This window comes from Pipistrellus kuhlii, unplaced genomic scaffold (genome assembly GCF_014108245.1).
Source record: "Pipistrellus kuhlii isolate mPipKuh1 unplaced genomic scaffold, mPipKuh1.p scaffold_m20_p_30, whole genome shotgun sequence".
NCBI classification, from domain to species: domain Eukaryota; kingdom Metazoa; phylum Chordata; class Mammalia; order Chiroptera; family Vespertilionidae; genus Pipistrellus; species Pipistrellus kuhlii.
Window position 1 is genome coordinate 1,099,576 of NW_023425530.1, and position 15,751 is coordinate 1,115,326.

General features: G+C 63.4%; 1 protein-coding gene across 2 annotated transcripts; it reads right to left on the reverse strand.

Annotated features, from left to right (window-relative positions):
• Positions 1-14,939, reverse strand: ZBTB7A (zinc finger and BTB domain containing 7A). 2 transcript variants are annotated; one of them, XM_036459906.2, is made up of 3 exons: positions 14,641-14,939; positions 3,775-5,048; positions 1-1,836 (listed from the first exon to the last, which is right to left on the reverse strand). In XM_036459906.2, exons 2-3 carry the CDS (start codon positions 5,031-5,033, stop codon positions 1,341-1,343), a joined length of 1,755 nt encoding a protein of 584 aa, XP_036315799.1. In that variant the 5' UTR covers positions 5,034-5,048; positions 14,641-14,939; the 3' UTR covers positions 1-1,340. The 2 variants fall into 2 exon arrangements, with proteins under 2 accessions (XP_036315799.1, XP_036315797.1); XM_036459904.2 differs by lacking the exon at positions 14,641-14,939 and adding an exon at positions 13,373-13,748.
• Positions 14,940-15,751: the final 812 nt, after the last annotated feature.

The following is a 15,751-nucleotide window of genomic DNA, read 5'->3' on the forward strand; positions in this document are numbered from 1 at the left end:
ATTATTTTGTACAAAAATAAATCAGCTTTTAGGAATTTCTGTTTACACTCTCGCTCTCTCTCTCTCTCTTTTTTTTGTCTTTTCAACTTTTCATAGAAGTTGGTTGCAACTTGTAAACATGTTTTTAAATTAAGATAAAGTATAGTACCCGTTCTGTTACAAAGTGCCAAGACTTCTATTTATGGTTGGTTGTCATTTTTTTGTTTGTTTGTTTCCTTTCGTTTTGTAAAATCTTATTGCTTTTGTGACATTGGAACTTCTGGACTCTTCTCTCCCCTCTTCCCTGCCACCGTAAGACCCTGGGTTCCCTCTGCCCTTGGCTGTCTCACCCCACACTGTTGTCTGCTCCTCTGAGGAAAAGTTATATCTTATATATATCTCTCTTTATATATACTTATATATATAAATTTTGTTTTTAAGGAGGAAAAGAGGGGGAAACCATCTAAAAAGTGCTTTAAAAAGTTGGGAGAGGGTGAAGACAAGTTTTGAATCTCCAAACTTTAACTGGGTCTGAATGACCTGGGATGGGGACACAGACGGGTGATGGGGCGCTCTGAGAGGAGGCCCCTGGGTGCCCCCATGGGTTTAAGTGCCATGGAGGAAGGCAACAGAACCCCTGGGAGCCATCCTGGTGCCCCCTCTCCCCGTCGTCCCCCCTTTCTCCACACGTGGAAATAAATAGGTTTGTGTCGCAGTGGCCAGGAGATAAGGGACCACAGACAAGGATAGGAGGCAAGGAGCCTACGGGGAGATCTAGGGGGGAGACCCCCACTTAATAAGTGCCCTGAGGAAGGAGGGTGGGGGTAGGTTCAGGGACTATTTTAACGTCCGCTCACAGCAGACAGAAATTATTTAAGGTCTTGTCTGAAAGACTCATAGAAACCAGCAAGGGGAGAAAAACAAGCCCACCCCAGTCCTGCCTCAACCCTTCCCTCCACAACAGCCCTCGTCCCTGCCCGGGACCTGGGACCCTGCCCAGGTCTCGAATGGGATCCCAGACCCTATGCTGGGGGCGCCCAGTGGGGAGGAGGGGGGACTCAGAACCCGTGTCCCACAAACCCCAAACCAAGCCCCGAAACTCATCGACGGGGTGGAGAGAAAGGGGAGTTGGGAGGAGAGGGCAAGAGTCCCCATGGAGGGAGAGAACTTCATGAAAGAGAAAAATCTGAGAAAAGCACTATCCTAGATTCTGTGATGCTTCATATATATATATATCTGTATATATATATATCGATATAGATATCTGTATATAGATAATTTTTTTGTGTTTTTTGGGGGGTGGGGGGTGATTTTCTCTCTCTCTCTCTCTGTCTCTCTCGGGTTTTTCTTCTTTTTGGTTTTCAGGCGAGTCCAGCCGCGAAGCTGCCGTCGGCAGGGTTCCCAGCGGCCCCGTCACCACCCCCTCCACCAGCACCCGCTACATTCAACCTGCCCAGGCCATCGGGGCTGGCCGCCTCCTCGTCCTCCTCCTCGTCCTTAAAGTGCTTCTCCTGGCCGTTGCGCCGGGCCTCGGGGGAGCCGGGCGGGGCGGAGGCGCCGGGCGGGGCGGCCCCGGGGCCGGGGTCGGGCCCCCCGAGCCCCCCACCGCGGACCCGGGGCTTGCGGCCGCGGCGCGAGGGGACGCCATTACAGCCGTCCTTCTTGAGGTGTCTGTGCAGGTGGTCGGAGCGGACGAAGGTCTTGCAGCAGCTGTCGCACTGGTAGGGCCGCAGGCCGGTGTGCACACGCATGTGGTTCTTTAGGTCGTAGTTGTGGGCGAAGGCCGCCCCGCACTGCTGGCAGAGGTACGGCTTCTCACCTGTGTGCTTCCGCATGTGCACTTTGAGCTTGTCCTGCCTGTGGAGGGGGCAAGGGTCAGCGGGTGCTGTGCTAGGCCCCTTCCCGGACAACCCCCAACTCCTGCTGGCCGTGAGGCTCAAACCAGGACCGAGAGGCAGGCTGCAGCGGGGACAGTCCTGGGCAAAGGGGACAGGGGCCAGAGGCCGCTCAAAGGTCTGAAAAGGGCCTTGGACGCTGCTTGCTGTATGGTCTTGGGCAAAAGCGGAACCTCTCTGAATCCCTCTTCTCATCCATCGGAGGACAACCGGCTCCTGCCTGGGCTCTACCCAGCCTCCCAGGGCCCGGCCCAGACCACTGCGGGGCCAGGTCACAGCAGGGACTCCATCGTGCTAGCAGAACAGAGATTCCCCAACCGAGGCTCAGAGAGGGGAAATGACTTGCACCGAGCTGCACAGCGGGCCAGGGGCTGCGAGGTGGAGTCAGCTCCCGTTTCATCACCCCAAACCCTGGCCAGCGTAATTATAGCCCCGCTGCCACAGGCCCTGCTTACTCAACTCCCTATGTGACTCAGAGGGGCCCTGGGCTCCTGGGCCCGGAGGAAGGGGTGGGGGCTGGAGCCCCGGTCAGGGACGGAGAGCAGCCAGGTGGGCGCATGGGGAAACAGGTTTGGCCTGGTACTCTATGCTTCGGTTTCCTTGACTGGCAAATGGGATCAGCCCTGGGCTGGGAATAGGATGGCCAAGAGAACTCCAGGTCAGACTGAAATAGGCTGAGGCTTGTGGCAGGGGTCACAGGTCAGCCTGGTCACCTCTTGCTGAGCCCTCACAAGCTGTTCCTCTCAGGTGCAGAGACCCAGAGCCATCTCCGTGCCCCATCTGGAGGAGGATGGAGCCCCCAAAACTAAAAGAACCACAATCTCGCCAAAGGGGTGAGCTGTCCTTTGCCCCCTGCCTGATACTCCTGGGCCGTGCACTCCAGGCCACACCCTCCTCTCCTGGCCTGCAGGAGAGGGGGCCAGGGGTCAGCCTCCAGGTCCTATCCCCAAGGGGCAGAGCTGGGAGCTGGGACAATGCCTTCTTTCTTCAGGCTGGGTGGGTGTGGCTGGGGGAACCCCAGGGTGGGTGGGGGTAGGGGGTGGTGCTGAGTCACCCAGCCTGGCCAGGCCCCTGCACATCAACCCCTCCGCCTCCACTAGACTGGCCCACAAGGCCCAGTCAGCTACCTCTGGACTTTTAAGACCAATTCACAAATTTCCCCAGCCTGACCTCAAACTCCTGCCCAAGGACCAAGCTCAGGGGCTCCTGTGCCAATCCCTCCCCTGACTGCAGTGATCCTCCAAGCTGAACTGGTCTCAGTCTTTGCACTGGCTGTTCCCTCTGCCTGTCTCTTCCCCTGACTCCTTCCCTAACCTCCTTCAGGTCTCAGTTCTGTTTAAAGCAGCTCTTCCCCGCCCTTTGTTCTCTGCTCTCTTCACGTTCCACCAACCAGTGTTATCAGTCGTTTGATTTTATCTCACGCATGCTTTGTCTGTGGGGATTTTGGCCTATTTCTCCACTTCTGCATCCCCAGCGCCTAGGACAGGGCCTGGGACCCGGGTGGCCCATAAGGCTGGCCGAACGAAGTAAGTTTCCAGACGCACAGGAGACTTGAAGTGGCTCAAAACCACCGAGCTCCCTGTTCCCTACGAGGCTGTTGCCTCTCCCAAAGCAAACACTCTCCTCCGGTCCGAAGAACCACCGATCCTGGGCTCTCTCCTCCGGCTCCCGAAGCACCGCCGGGCATGTTCCATATTCTATGTGGTCCTATGGTTAGTGCCTGCACCAAAGGCTGCTCTGAAGGGACACACTGGGGGGAAGGCACCCCCAAATCAATACGCTGCTGCTGCTTAGGTCCCTAGAGGCTGTGTGTGTGTGTGTGTGTGTGTGTGTGTGTACACGGAAGGACCCAGGAAGCGCCCCCCTCCCCGCCCCGCCCCGCCCCGCGGCGCCGGCTCACCTGGTGAACCGGACCTTGCAGATGTTGCACTCGTAGGGCTTCTCCCCGGTGTGGGTCCGGATGTGCCGCGGGAGCTTGCCGGCGCCCTGGATGACCTTCTCGCAGATGGGGCACTTCTGGAAGGCCTTGGCCCGGATCTTCTTCTCCACCTTCTGCGACCAGGCTGGGTAGACGTCGCTGTCGTGGGCGCTGCTGAAGTACTTCAGGTAGTAGTCCACCACCCCCTTGTCGTCTGCCCTCGCCTCGTCGTCGCTGTCCGCCGCCCCGGCCCGGCCCACCGACGACATCATCTGCTGCAGCAGCGTGCTGGCCGCCAGCCCGTCCGCATCGGTCCCGTCGCCGTCCTCGCCCTCGGCTGTTCCCGACAGGAAGCCGGGAGAGTCCCCGGGCTCCGGGGCCACCTCCGACAGCGAGACCTCCTCCTCCCCGCCCCGGCCGTAGTGGCCGTTCTGCGTGGCAGCTGGAGGGGCCACGGAGGGTGGGAAGAGGCCCCCAGCGGGGGTGTCCTCGTCCCGGTCCGGCCACAGACCCGGGTTGCTGTCGCCCTCGTCCCCGTCCCCGGCCGGGGGCCGCTCAGCCGGGGGGCCGGGCCCGTAGAAGTCCAAGCCGTTGCAGTCGCCTGCAGCCACGGCAGCCACGGCGGCAGCCACGGCCTCCTTGGTGGCATCCAGGTCGTCGTCGGATGCGCCGAAGGCTGACCACGGAAAGCCGGCAGCGGCGGCGGCCGCGGCGGCCGCGGGGGGCAGGCTGTTCATGGGGTTACTCTGGAAGAACTCGAGGTACTCCTTGGCACGGAGGAGGTTTCGCTGATCAATTTGATCTACCAGGTCCAGCTGCCCAGCATCAGTGCCCCCATCGGCCGACAGGATCTGCCTGTCGAGGAGGTCGGCACAGACGTGGCTCACGGCGGGTATTTCCAACAGGCGGGCAGCGCTGAGGATGTCACTCACGTTGGCTGTGCTAACAGTCAGCGTGGCCGTGTAGGCAAAGTCCATGAGAGCTGTGAGCGCCTCGGCACTGACGAAGTCGATCTCGTACACGTTCTGCTGGTCCACCACGGCGCCCGACGTGAACAGCTTCTTGAAGTACTGGCTGCAGGCCGCCAGCACCGAGCGGTGCGTGGGAAACTCGCGGCCCTCCACCAGGATCACCACGTCACACAGCAGGCCTTGCGTCCGCTGCTCGTTGAGCCCACTCAGAATGTCACTGCTGTGGTCGGGGAACGGGATCCCAATGGGGCCGTCCACGCCGCCGGCCATCTTCCGCGCCGAGACCTACGGCACAGAGAGGAAGGGGCGGTTGTGAGATGAGAGGGACCCACCGAGGCGCCAGACCCTCAGAGTGCCCCACCCTCAGTTTGCCCAGATGTGCACCAGGTCAGTCCGTGTCTGGTTCTGCAGAACGTGCGATTATCTAGCAAAACTCACATGGGTGCTTGAGAGACGAAGACTGGCAGCCGCCCCTTCTCTAGAGGGCTCACGGGCATCCAAAGGGCAATCTGAGGTGATGCAGGAGCATACAGTAGGTGCTCAATAAATGCCTCAATACAAGTTTTCCTAGTGCATCTGAGTGCAGACTTCTACCCATTCCCTCTCTAGGCGGCCATGGTGGTGATAGTCACAAGGCTCCTACTGTACGCTGTCATGCTCCAGCCCCTGCAGTCCCACAGGCAGCACCCCCTCTACTGCACAAGTGAGAAGACAGGGCTCAGGGAGAGCAGCCCATGTGCCCAAGGCCCATATCTGTGCCCAACCATATCCAGCTGGCTTGGCTGTGCATCCCCACCAGTCCCCTCGGCCTCTCTGACCCTGTCTCACCGTGAGACCTAGTTCTCTTGGGGGCCTCTGAGCCAGTAGGAAGGGGTGAGGCCAAGACCTGGCAGAGTCATTGAGGCCATGGGTTTGTCCTGGTGACTCTGAAGGCCCCACTGGAGCCCCCAGGACAGCTTGGCCCTGGCAGTGAGTAATGGGGAAACCAGGCCACCTGACGCTCCTTTTCCCGTCAAGGAGGAGCAGGGGGCTGGGCCTCCTGCCTGCCCATCTCTCTCCACCTTTCAGCCCCCCGGTCTGCACTGCAAAGCCATGACAAGGCCCTGCCACTTCCTGGGCCTCAATCTCCCCACCTGTCAAATGGACAGAAGCCTCTGGAAGAGCAGGCCATTGAGAGAACTCTGTCTGTCCCGCCCCTCTCCCCACCCCTCCTTTTTTCCGCCTTCCCTTGGGCTGTGACTCATCCACCCACTCGGGCGCTTGTGCAACCCTCTGGCTCCTGTCCCCACCCCTCCACCCTCTCCGGGGAGCCCCCGGCTGTCCCAAGCCACCCAACACAGCCCACATTCCTCCAGGCCCAGCCAGCCGGCTCCTGGGCCACAGCTCCTGGTCAGCAGGAGTGGGCTGAGCTGGGCCTTCCTCAGCCTCCTAAGGACCCCAGCCTCCCAGCCCAACTCTAGCCCAGATCCTCCGGCAGTGCCCTGAGGGGGTCAGGTGGCCGGCCCAGCAAGGAAGCCCAGGGTTGGTCCGGCTGGTACAAGGCCAGAATGGAACAGTCCCGACCCAGGGCTGCTCTGGGAGTGGGGTCCAGGCCTCAGAGCTGACAGAGGCCTTTGTGCAACGCTCAGGCAGGCACTACACTTCCCAGGCCGCCGTCTCCCTCCAAGGCCCGCCCTCCTCCTTGCAGACCGCACCAGCTGCTCCGCTGGCCCCTCTGTTCTGCCAGCCCTGGGGGAAGGGGGTCGGCTCAGATGTGGCTGCTGAGAACAGGAGGATGGAGGTCAACCCCATCTGAGGATCGATCGGCATCAGAGGAGCCCCTGCGGTGGCCCCGCCCCCTTCCACCATCTGCTGTCTGGCCTCTGGGCTCCAGAGAGCAAATGGAATCAGACTAGCCTCGGCCCCTCCTTTCCTTCCTCCCCATCCAGGCGACCAACAACCCAAGATGGCTACTCTAGCCCTGCTTGCCATTGGCCCCCAGGTGCCCCTAAGGTCCCCTTGCGCCTTGAGGTATCTCCAGGGGCCTCAAGGTCACGACCTGAAGTAGTTCAGGTGACTCACCCACCCTCCCTCTAGCACTGAGCACACCAGGCCAGGGGCTAGCACGGCCCTACTTTAAGGGTTAGGACACCCGGGCTCCCGCTTTGCCAGAAGCCACCCAGCGGGAAAGCCGCAGCTTGGGCCTCACAGCTGACCCGGGACCCTGGTCTCCACGAGTGGGACGAAGCGCGCCATGTGCAAAGGGCCTAGAGCAGCGGTCGCCAACTGTGAGGCCGAAAGGCTGGAGGCCGCTGGTTTAAGGAAACCTTTGGAGCAGTGGTCGGCAAACTGCGGCTCGAGAGCCACATGCAACTCGTGAGCCGCAGTTTGCTGCTCTGTTGACTAATGAGTTTGCCACTGTCATATACTACCCTTTACCTCTTTGCACACAACATGCCACAATTGCCTAATCCTCACAGCTTCCAAGTACACGGTAACGTTTAGTCTAGTCTAATGGTCAGCAAACTCTGTCGCACCCCTCTCCCCCACCCCTCCTTTTTCCTGCCTTCCCTTCCAAGAGCCACAGTTTGCTGACCACTGTCCTAGAGTATCCATATCCCTTTCATCTCCCAGGTGGAGCCTCTATTTCCCCAGCTAATCATCAGAGACCGTCCCTCAAAGGGCAGGGCCTGGAGAAGTGTCAACCAAGGAAAGTCCCCATGAGAGTAGCATGATCCCCCATTTTACAGATGAAAAAAACAAGGCCCAGAGACATAAAATCCTGCCAAGGGTGCCCAGCAAGGCTGATCCATAGGTTCTGGGGTCCAGGAGCTGACAGAGGTCAGAGACTGGCCCCCGACCTACCCAACAAGCCATTATCTCTTTCCTCACCCTGGAAACTAAACTGGCTCTGCAGACACCTGACCCACATCTTCTCTCCAGGGACACATCTCACCCACCTACCGTGCCCAGAGCCACGGCCCCATCCGGGTTTCTGAAAGGGGTAGAAGACCCTGTCAGATGGGAAAAGGAGGACCGCTGAGCCCTCTTGGTGGGTCAGGTGGGGTCTGGAAGGAAAACACCCACTGTGTGCCCTGGGGTTGTCTCCACAGGAGGCTTCACCTAGTAGGTACTCGGGAAGTGGGGGTTTCCTTGGTAGTGACAATCCAACACAACTTCTCTCCTCCAGGAAAGTACCACCCCCGTGGCACCCAGAGCTCAGGATCACACCCACCTGGGCTGTCTTTCATCACAACTCCACCCCCCAGGAGCTGCCCTCCTGGGATTTCCGGGGCCTCTGTTGACTCCTCAAGCTAAGGGGCAGGCCTCAGCAGGCTCCTCCGGGCTAGAAGTGGGGTGCCCTCCTCCCTCTGGGCCACTCCTAGGCCCCTATGCTGGGCCCTCCCTTGGGTGGCGCACAGTAGGAGCACAGCATTCAACAAGAACCAAAGACAGCTATGGGCTGGAGAGCCCACACCCAGCCCCACCCAGCAGCCAACTGACAAACCCAGGACCAGAGGACAGTGCTTCCACCTGCCATCTAGCGTGGGATCCCTTGGGAGGCAGGGCTCCTCCGGGGAGCTCCATCTGTGCCTGGGAACCTTTAGGAGCCAACCAGCCCCTTCATTTCATCCTCTCCACTGTAAAGCCCTGGGTTTGACAGAGGAGGAGAGGCTTGGAGATGACAAGACGAGCAGCCAGGAGGGGACTAGACTCTGATCTGAGCTGGCCTGAACTGCTGCCACTCAACAGCAGGGACACAGGGGTCAAGGATGCCTTGACCTGGTTCCAAGGGCAGCAAGAGTCACCCAGGAAGGACCCCAACATCATAGGAAGGGTGTCCTGGGCAAGGGGGACCGCAGAGGAAAAAGCCTGGAGGTGGGTGCTTAGGAGAGGGGACTTGGGAAGGAGAGGCTGCGTTCACAGGAAGCTTTCCAAGGTCAGGCCTCCTCCTCCCACCCCCACTCCCCAGGAAAAAGAGGGGATGGCCAGGAGGGGGAAGGGGAGGGGCAGGGAATCACCACCCTAGGCCTCCCGGAGGAGTGTTTGGGACAGGGCAGCTTCATTAAGGGGTCAAGACCCATGCGTTCCTCAGCCAGAGAATACAAAAACAAACCAAAGAAACACTAAACACCTACTATGTGCCAGGCATGGCAGCCCAGATCCAAACCCCAACTCCTCCACTTCCAAACTGGGTGACCTTGGGCAAGCAGCAGCAACCCTCTGTGCCTCGGTTTCCTCAGGGGTCAGGACAGTGGCAAGAGGGCTGGGGGTGCGCTAGGTCCAGAGTCCCACTCTCATCCATTCAGCAAATACTGCCTGGGGACCTACTATGTGCCAGTGCAACCCCAACAAGGCTGTTTGCTCCCCCTTGTGGATGAGGGGCTTTTTGAACTTCATTTCTGAATGTTATTCCAGCCACCTGACCACCCACTCTGTGCCAACGAAGTGGGTTACGGTCCCCAAGGAAGAAACCACGGGAGCAAAACCAGGCCCAGAGAGGGTGGGCGGCTGGTCCAAGGTCACAAAGCAAGCCTAGTGGCCAGGTTCAGCTGCCAGGCCCACGCCCGGCCGCCCCCTCCCCCTCCCAGGCGCACAGCCTGTGTTGCAAGGTTGGTCCCGCCGGGTTACCCTGCCCTGACTTGGTGCCAGTCCCCGCCTGGCCCAGTCCCCGGCTGGGGGTTTAATAGGACAGGAATTCAGCATCTCTACTGGGGGGTGGGGGGGCGGCACTAAAGGCCCAGAGTGGCTGCTGGCTGCCCCCTGCCAGCCTGCCCCCTACTTCCTTGCCCTCGCAGGCCTCCCTCTGGCCAGACACCAGCAAACAGGCCTTCGGCCATTTTATGTGTCCATTTATTGCCCTAAATGGGGAGGGGCTTCCTGCCCCAGCCTTAAAGGGCCAGAGGCAGGAAGGCTGCAGGCCCAGTGGGAAGTGTGTTTGTGTGGGGGTGAGGGTGGGAGGATGAGGTCATGGGGATCCCATCTGACCCCCAACTCATGGGTGGGGCTCAGGCTCACCCTGTTCCCACGCTGTGAGTGCTGTAATGGACCAGGAAGTACAGCCCCGACACCAAGACTGGGTTCCAAGAGGAAGCCCCGGGAAGACAGCCATCAGGGTGAGGGAGAAGGAAGCGGCGGCGGCCGTCGCTGCAGTAAGCACAGCTGGCGTCGAAGAATCCCATCACCGTCTGCCTACCTGCCCTGCTCAGCTGCACCTGCACCGGAGCGGTCTGGGTGACCTCTAGCTCTGCTCCTGTCTGCTCCCAGACCCTCCTCCTCCCTCCCCCCAGTCCCGGCAGCGGAGGCTCTGCCTGGAGGCCCCCGGAAGCCCCCGCTGAAGCCCTGGCGTCCTGGTTGCCCATAAGTGCAGCAGTTCCCTCCCAAAGACGTCCTGATGTGCGGGGGGCTAGGCCTTGTTTTCCAGTCAAGCCAGAAAGGTGTGGGTGGGGAAGCTCTGCCCAGTGGCTGTCCGCGGCCCGCTGGGAGGACAGATGGAGGGGCTGGTCCTTTGGCCAGGCTCCTCAGCAGAGCCAGATTCTCCAGGTGGCACCCGCGCTTTGGTGCCCCAAGCCCGGGCCTCAGCCCTAAGAGCAGTCGAGGTCTGATCTCAGTTATCTCAACATCCATTCACACAGCTGCGGGAGGCAGGGTCACCACCCCCCTCTACAGCAGGAAACTGAGGCTCCGAGAGAGAAAGGCTCCTTGTCCGGGTACACAGCAGAGTGGATCTGATCACCGGCCACCTGGCTCCATCTGGCCTAACTAGTCCTCCCAGGATGCCCTCCCCTCCCCCACCAGACCGCCCCTAGGTACCAGCAGATGACTAAATCCCCCACCCGGGGGCCTTGGGGCGAGGGACAGCTTATTCTCACGCCCCCTCAGAGCTGCCTTATGGTGGCCCAGAAGAGGAAAAGGCTCGCCAGAGGTCACACAGGGCACTTGGGGCAGGGCTGGAGTCCAGCCAACATCTGTGAACTCAGGGAAGGGCCCTGACCCCAAGGGGCATCGACACAGGCACGCAGGAGGGGCGCCCCCTAGGTCCTGACGCTGCACAGCAGTCGCTCAACAAACATTTCTGAGGGATCACTGAGTAAGTCCTCACAGTGACACTGTTGGGCTGAAGGTAGCCTCCTCGTTGTACTGATGGGAAAACTGAAGGTGGCAGAGGGGAAGTGCCCTCCCTCAGTGGACCTCAGGTGGAGCCAAAGGCCAGGCTGGGATTGGACCACACTGGCCCCCACCCAAGCCTGTTCCTCTGGTCCCCGCTGACCAGGGCCTTTGCCCGGTGGTTTATGGCCTCTCAGGTGCCTGGAACCAAGGTGACAGGTGAGGGGTGCCGAGTGTCTGACACCCAGCTGGCACACACTCCAGCAGAATCCCTGTTGTACCCCGAGCTGACCCAGGTGCCTCCTCCATGAGAGAAAACAGGTAGTCTACAGGCACCACTTGGGGACCCTACATGTTACGGGGTGGGTGGGGGTGGGGGACTCAGGCTACGAGAGGCCAAGGGGCGTGTCCAAGGTCACAGATCAAGTGCAGTGGCACTGGAAACCCCAACAGCTCCCCTCCTAGGGCTGGCCCTGAGTCCTGGCTCTTGCGAGGTGACCTCCTCAGGTGTAATGGGTCATAAAGCAATGAGCCCTGCCCGCCTCTGATGGCCAAGGTGCAGGACTGTGGCTTGGAGGGGGCAAGAAAGGGCCTTGCAGGCCTTACAGGCGCCTGCCGGGGAAAGCCGGGAGGCAGGGAACTGGGTCTCATGCTGTGTGACCTTGGGCAACTCGGATTCTCTGAGCCTCATTATTCCCTTTGGGCAAAGGGTTTAATAAGCCCCGGGAAGACTCCATTTGGCCAACAGGTGCCTGCTGTCAACCTCCTGGCCCTCTGGAAGACAGGGGGGCAGATGCCCCTCAGCTGGGACGCAGGGAGGACTTTGGGCAAGTCCTGAGCCGGACGGCAGACCACAGGGGTCAGACCCAGCGTTGGCTGGGTGACCTTGGGCTGCTCTCCGCTTCCCCAGGGCCTCAGTCTCCCCTGCCCAACAAGGAACCCGCTCTGAGGCTGGCTGCAAGCCCCCGAGTCCCCACACTCGTGTTTAGCATCCCCTCCGAGCCTTGGTTTCCTCAAATATTGATGGGGACTGCCAGCAGCCTGACCCAGCTGTTGGTCAGAAGGACCCGAGGCAAAGAAAGGAAGTAAAAACAAACACACACAGGACTTGCTACTGCCCCTGGAACCTTCCCCACTGGACGAAGGCCGGGCCCTGTCTGCTGGGTCTCAGTCTCCCACACAGAGAAAGGGACGCATCCACTCCCTGCAGCCACCCCGCAGCTCTCCGAGGGCCTCCGCTGAGAGTTGTATGGCTCCCAGCACGCCAGGGTGCTGACTGGCCACCCGGCAGCCAATCAGAGCCGAATAATAAATACCCCCCCCAAAGTGACCCACGAATTAAAATTTCAGTGTCCCCGATGGCTCCTCTTTCTTCATTAGGCATGCGGATCCCAGGGCTTCGCTCTTCCAGCCACTGGCTCCTGCCCCCCCTCTCCCCCAGGCTCTGGTCTCCACAGCGATGGCTGGCGGTAAACAGAGACCCGAGCCCAGCTGATAAGTGCCTGGCATGCTCTAGGGGCCCCGCTGGGGGGTGGTCCTGGGGGGAAATGCCTGGGCCCAGCCCGGACTCCTCAGACCTCTCCCAAGACCAGCCCTGCCAATAGGAAGTGATTGGCTGGTCCCGGGGAGGGCCCCCCCAGTGTGGGAGCGGCACACTCAGGGTTACGCCCTGGCCGTGCTGGGTGTGTGTGGGGGGGTGACATGGAATTCTAGCCGCCCTTTCCCTCTCAGGCCAGCCCTGCTCCTGAAGGCAGCTGGCAGGGAGAGAGGAAGCAAACCGGGCCTGCCACCCATGGGTGAGCCAGGTGGGCACGCCCGGGGAAGGGGCACCAACACCTCTTACTTCCGCCACCTGGCTGGGGGAAGAGAGGAGTTGCCTGCCTCCCCCCCCCCCCCCCCCCCCCCCCGCCAATCTGCCAAATGCTGGCTGCATTCCCCAAATATTTAGTGAGTGCCCACTGGGTGCCCCGGCCGTGCTGGACAGTCATCTCTTGTTGCGGTCCCCCCGGTTCCCCAGCCGGCGCGGGCAGTGTCTGCCGTAACCCGCAAAGGCCTGAGCCGGAGGGGGGAGGCACTCAGCTTTGGCACTGGGCTCAGGCCCCTGCCCGGTTCCCAGGCCCCGCGCTGGGGGAGAGGGCCGGTTCCCAGCCCAGGGAGGGAGGCCGAGGGAGGGAGAGAGCCAGATCCCACCAAGTCCTCTGCCCGGGCTCAGGGTTCGCACGTGGTGGTGGCGTCAAAGGAAAGGGGGGGGGGGGGGTCTGGGCCAGAGGAGACAGGGTCACGCGCTCTGGGGGCGCGGGCGGTGGAGAGGCGTGCTCTCTGCCCCCCCTCCCGCGGCCCTGGCCAGGGCCAGGCCAGGCGGCGGCGCGGGCAGGGCGAGGGGCCAGGCCGGTCCCCCCACCCAGGGATGAGTCAGGCCCGGGCAGGGGCAGGAAGCGGCCCCCTCCCCCGCGCCGGCCGCAGCGCACGGCCCCCGCCCCGGCCTGCGGGCCCCGCCGCACCGCCCGACCGGGGGCTCCTACCTCCTTCCCGGGTCAGCGGCGAGGGGGCCCGGCCCCGGCGGCGGCGGCGGCGGTGGCGGCAGGGCAGGCTTCCTCCGAGGGGCCGGGAGACGGCAGTGAGCCTGGCTCCGCGCCACCCCCCGCCGCCGGCGGCCAATCCCCACCCGGACTGGGGGGAGGGCGATGCAAATTACCCCGGATCTGGGTCCGCCCGCTCGCCTTCCCCACGCCCGGGCCCGGCCTGCACTAGGCCGCGCATCCCCGGACTCGCACGAGAGGCGCGGCCGCTCCGGCCGCCGCCCTCCCCGGGGAGCACCGGGTGGGTGACACCCCCCCCCCCACGACCGGGGCAGGGGGCCGAGAAGAGGGGGGGCTGGGGACGGTTACACAACCAGGCAGGGAGGGGCCCCGGGGCGGGAAGGGGGCCGGCCCGCGGGCCGCGCAGCCGGAAGCCGGGGACCGCCACCGGCCCCCGGCGAGGGGAGCCTAGCTTCAGGCCCGCCCCCCGAGCCCGCTGGGCCCGCCCCTGCGCCGCACCGCGCGATCGGCCCGCGGCCATTGGCTCGCAGGCCCGCCACTCACCGCCCCTCCTCCGCACCGCCCCTACCCGCGTGCCGCGGCGGGCCGCCGACGAGGTGCACCCTGGAACTTGTAGTCCAAGCTGCCTACCACCTGCCTGCCGCAAACGGCAGGAAGACTACGACGCCCAGAGGAGCCCGCGGGCGCGCCCGCCCACCCGGACACCCTACCCCTTCCCCCTCCTTTGCAAAGCCCCCCTCCCTGTTTTTCAGCCCCCTCCCCCCTATACCCCATGGAGCTCAATCCCGGCCAATTCCAACGTATACACGCAGCACCGAATTGGCCCCGGGAAGTGGGGAGAGCGCCCCCAGTACTCAACAGCAAACTTAGCACGCGACGCGGCCCCCTCCTTCCCACGCCGGCTCCCCCCACCCTCAGTGCAGCCCCGTTTCCCCTCCCCCGCTTTCCGCGCGCCTGGGAGCCCCGAAAAGCCATGCACCCGGGGGGGAGGGGGGGAGCAGGCAGTTGGCGCACAAGCCCATGCACTTCGCCCCCAATTCCACCTCCCAGGAGGCGCCCCCTCCCCGGGCTCGGGATCCAGAGCGCCTCCAGCCTCCCGGCAGCTGCAAACCACCCCCTCCTCTAAAACTTGCGGGACGTCCCCGGCTCCCCGGGTCTCCCCTTCCCGAGAGAGCACGGGTGGGCGCAGAGCCCCCGGTTCGTCCTCGCCCTGCACCCTGTGCCGGGGAGCGCGCCGGGCTCTGACTTACCTCGCGGGGCCGGGCCGGGGCCGGGCTGGGCCGGGGCGCGCGGGGCCGGGGCCCGGAGTTGGGACTGGGCTCCTCAGCCGCTCGCCTGCGGGGTCTGCGCCTCGCTCTCCCCCTCGCTCGCCCTCCCCTCGCCTCTCCCTCGCTCCGGCGGCGGCGGCGGCGGCGTCACTGCCCCTACAGTAACTGTACAGTACAGCCAAAGCCCCGTATGATGCTCGCGACTCCCTTCCTGGTTTCTCCGAGGGCAAGAGGGGTCCTCCCTTGTCTTAAAGGTGCCGCAGCCGCCGGCCCCCCCCGCCCCGCGCCCAGCCCGCCCCCCCGCCCGGCCTCGGAGGCCAGAACAGGCTCGGCAGGTCCCCTCTTGCCACGTCTCTGCCCTCCCGTGGGGCTTCGCCCGCTGCGCCGGGGAGACCGAGCTGTTATTAGGTTTTGTCAAGTTGTGGGGGGGGGGGTCCAGCCCGCCCCCAGGGTGCCCCCCTTCCTCTGACCTCTCCGCCCCGCCGCGCGGCGCCGTGCCAGCTTGCCAGCTTATCTGGCCCCAGAGCTCGCGGGGCGCGGGGGGAGCGGGCCCCCGGGGCGGAGGGGGTGGGGGACGCCAGATAAACAGGCCCCCAGCCTCGGCGCAGGGGCGGGCGCGGGGGGGCGCGGGCTTTGCCCCCGGTGCCTGGGGCGTGGCAGGATGGCCGCGGGGGCGGGGAGGCTGCGCGCGGCTGGGACGGACGCGGGCGTGGGTCGCGGCTGCCCCGGCTGCGGAGGGTGGCGAAGGGGAGGGAGGGGGCGCCGGGGTGGGAATCCGGGGCCCGCCGCCGGCCTTCCCGGGGCCTCAGTTTGCCCAGCCGCTGGAGGAGCGCGGGGGCGGCTTTGGGGCGCCTCCTCGGGTCCGCCGGGCTCCCGGGTCCCGAAGAGACACAGCCAACCTGCCCGCCCGCCCGCGATTATGTAAAGGAGTCCCTCCGCCCGCTGGCTGCGCCAGGGTAGGGGCTGGCGAGGGGCGGGCTGCTGGACGGTTGTTTTCCAGGCTCCCCGAGCTCCCCCACCCCACGGCGGGCAGCTGGGCGGGCCGGGGACCGGCCCCGGGCGCCTGGGTCCGGCGGGCCGCGCCCCGAAGGGT

What these genes read in the sequence shown, in the direction of transcription:
- ZBTB7A (XM_036459906.2), bottom strand. Translation starts at nt 5,033, where the DNA reads ATGGCCGGCGGCGTGGACGGCCCCATTGGGATCCCGTTCCCCGACCAC. An exon ending in TGCAAGGTCCGGTTCACCAG is followed by an intron (nt 1,837 to 3,774) that starts GTGAGCCGGCGC and finishes CCCCCTCCACAG; the next exon opens with GCAGGACAAGCTCAAAGTGC.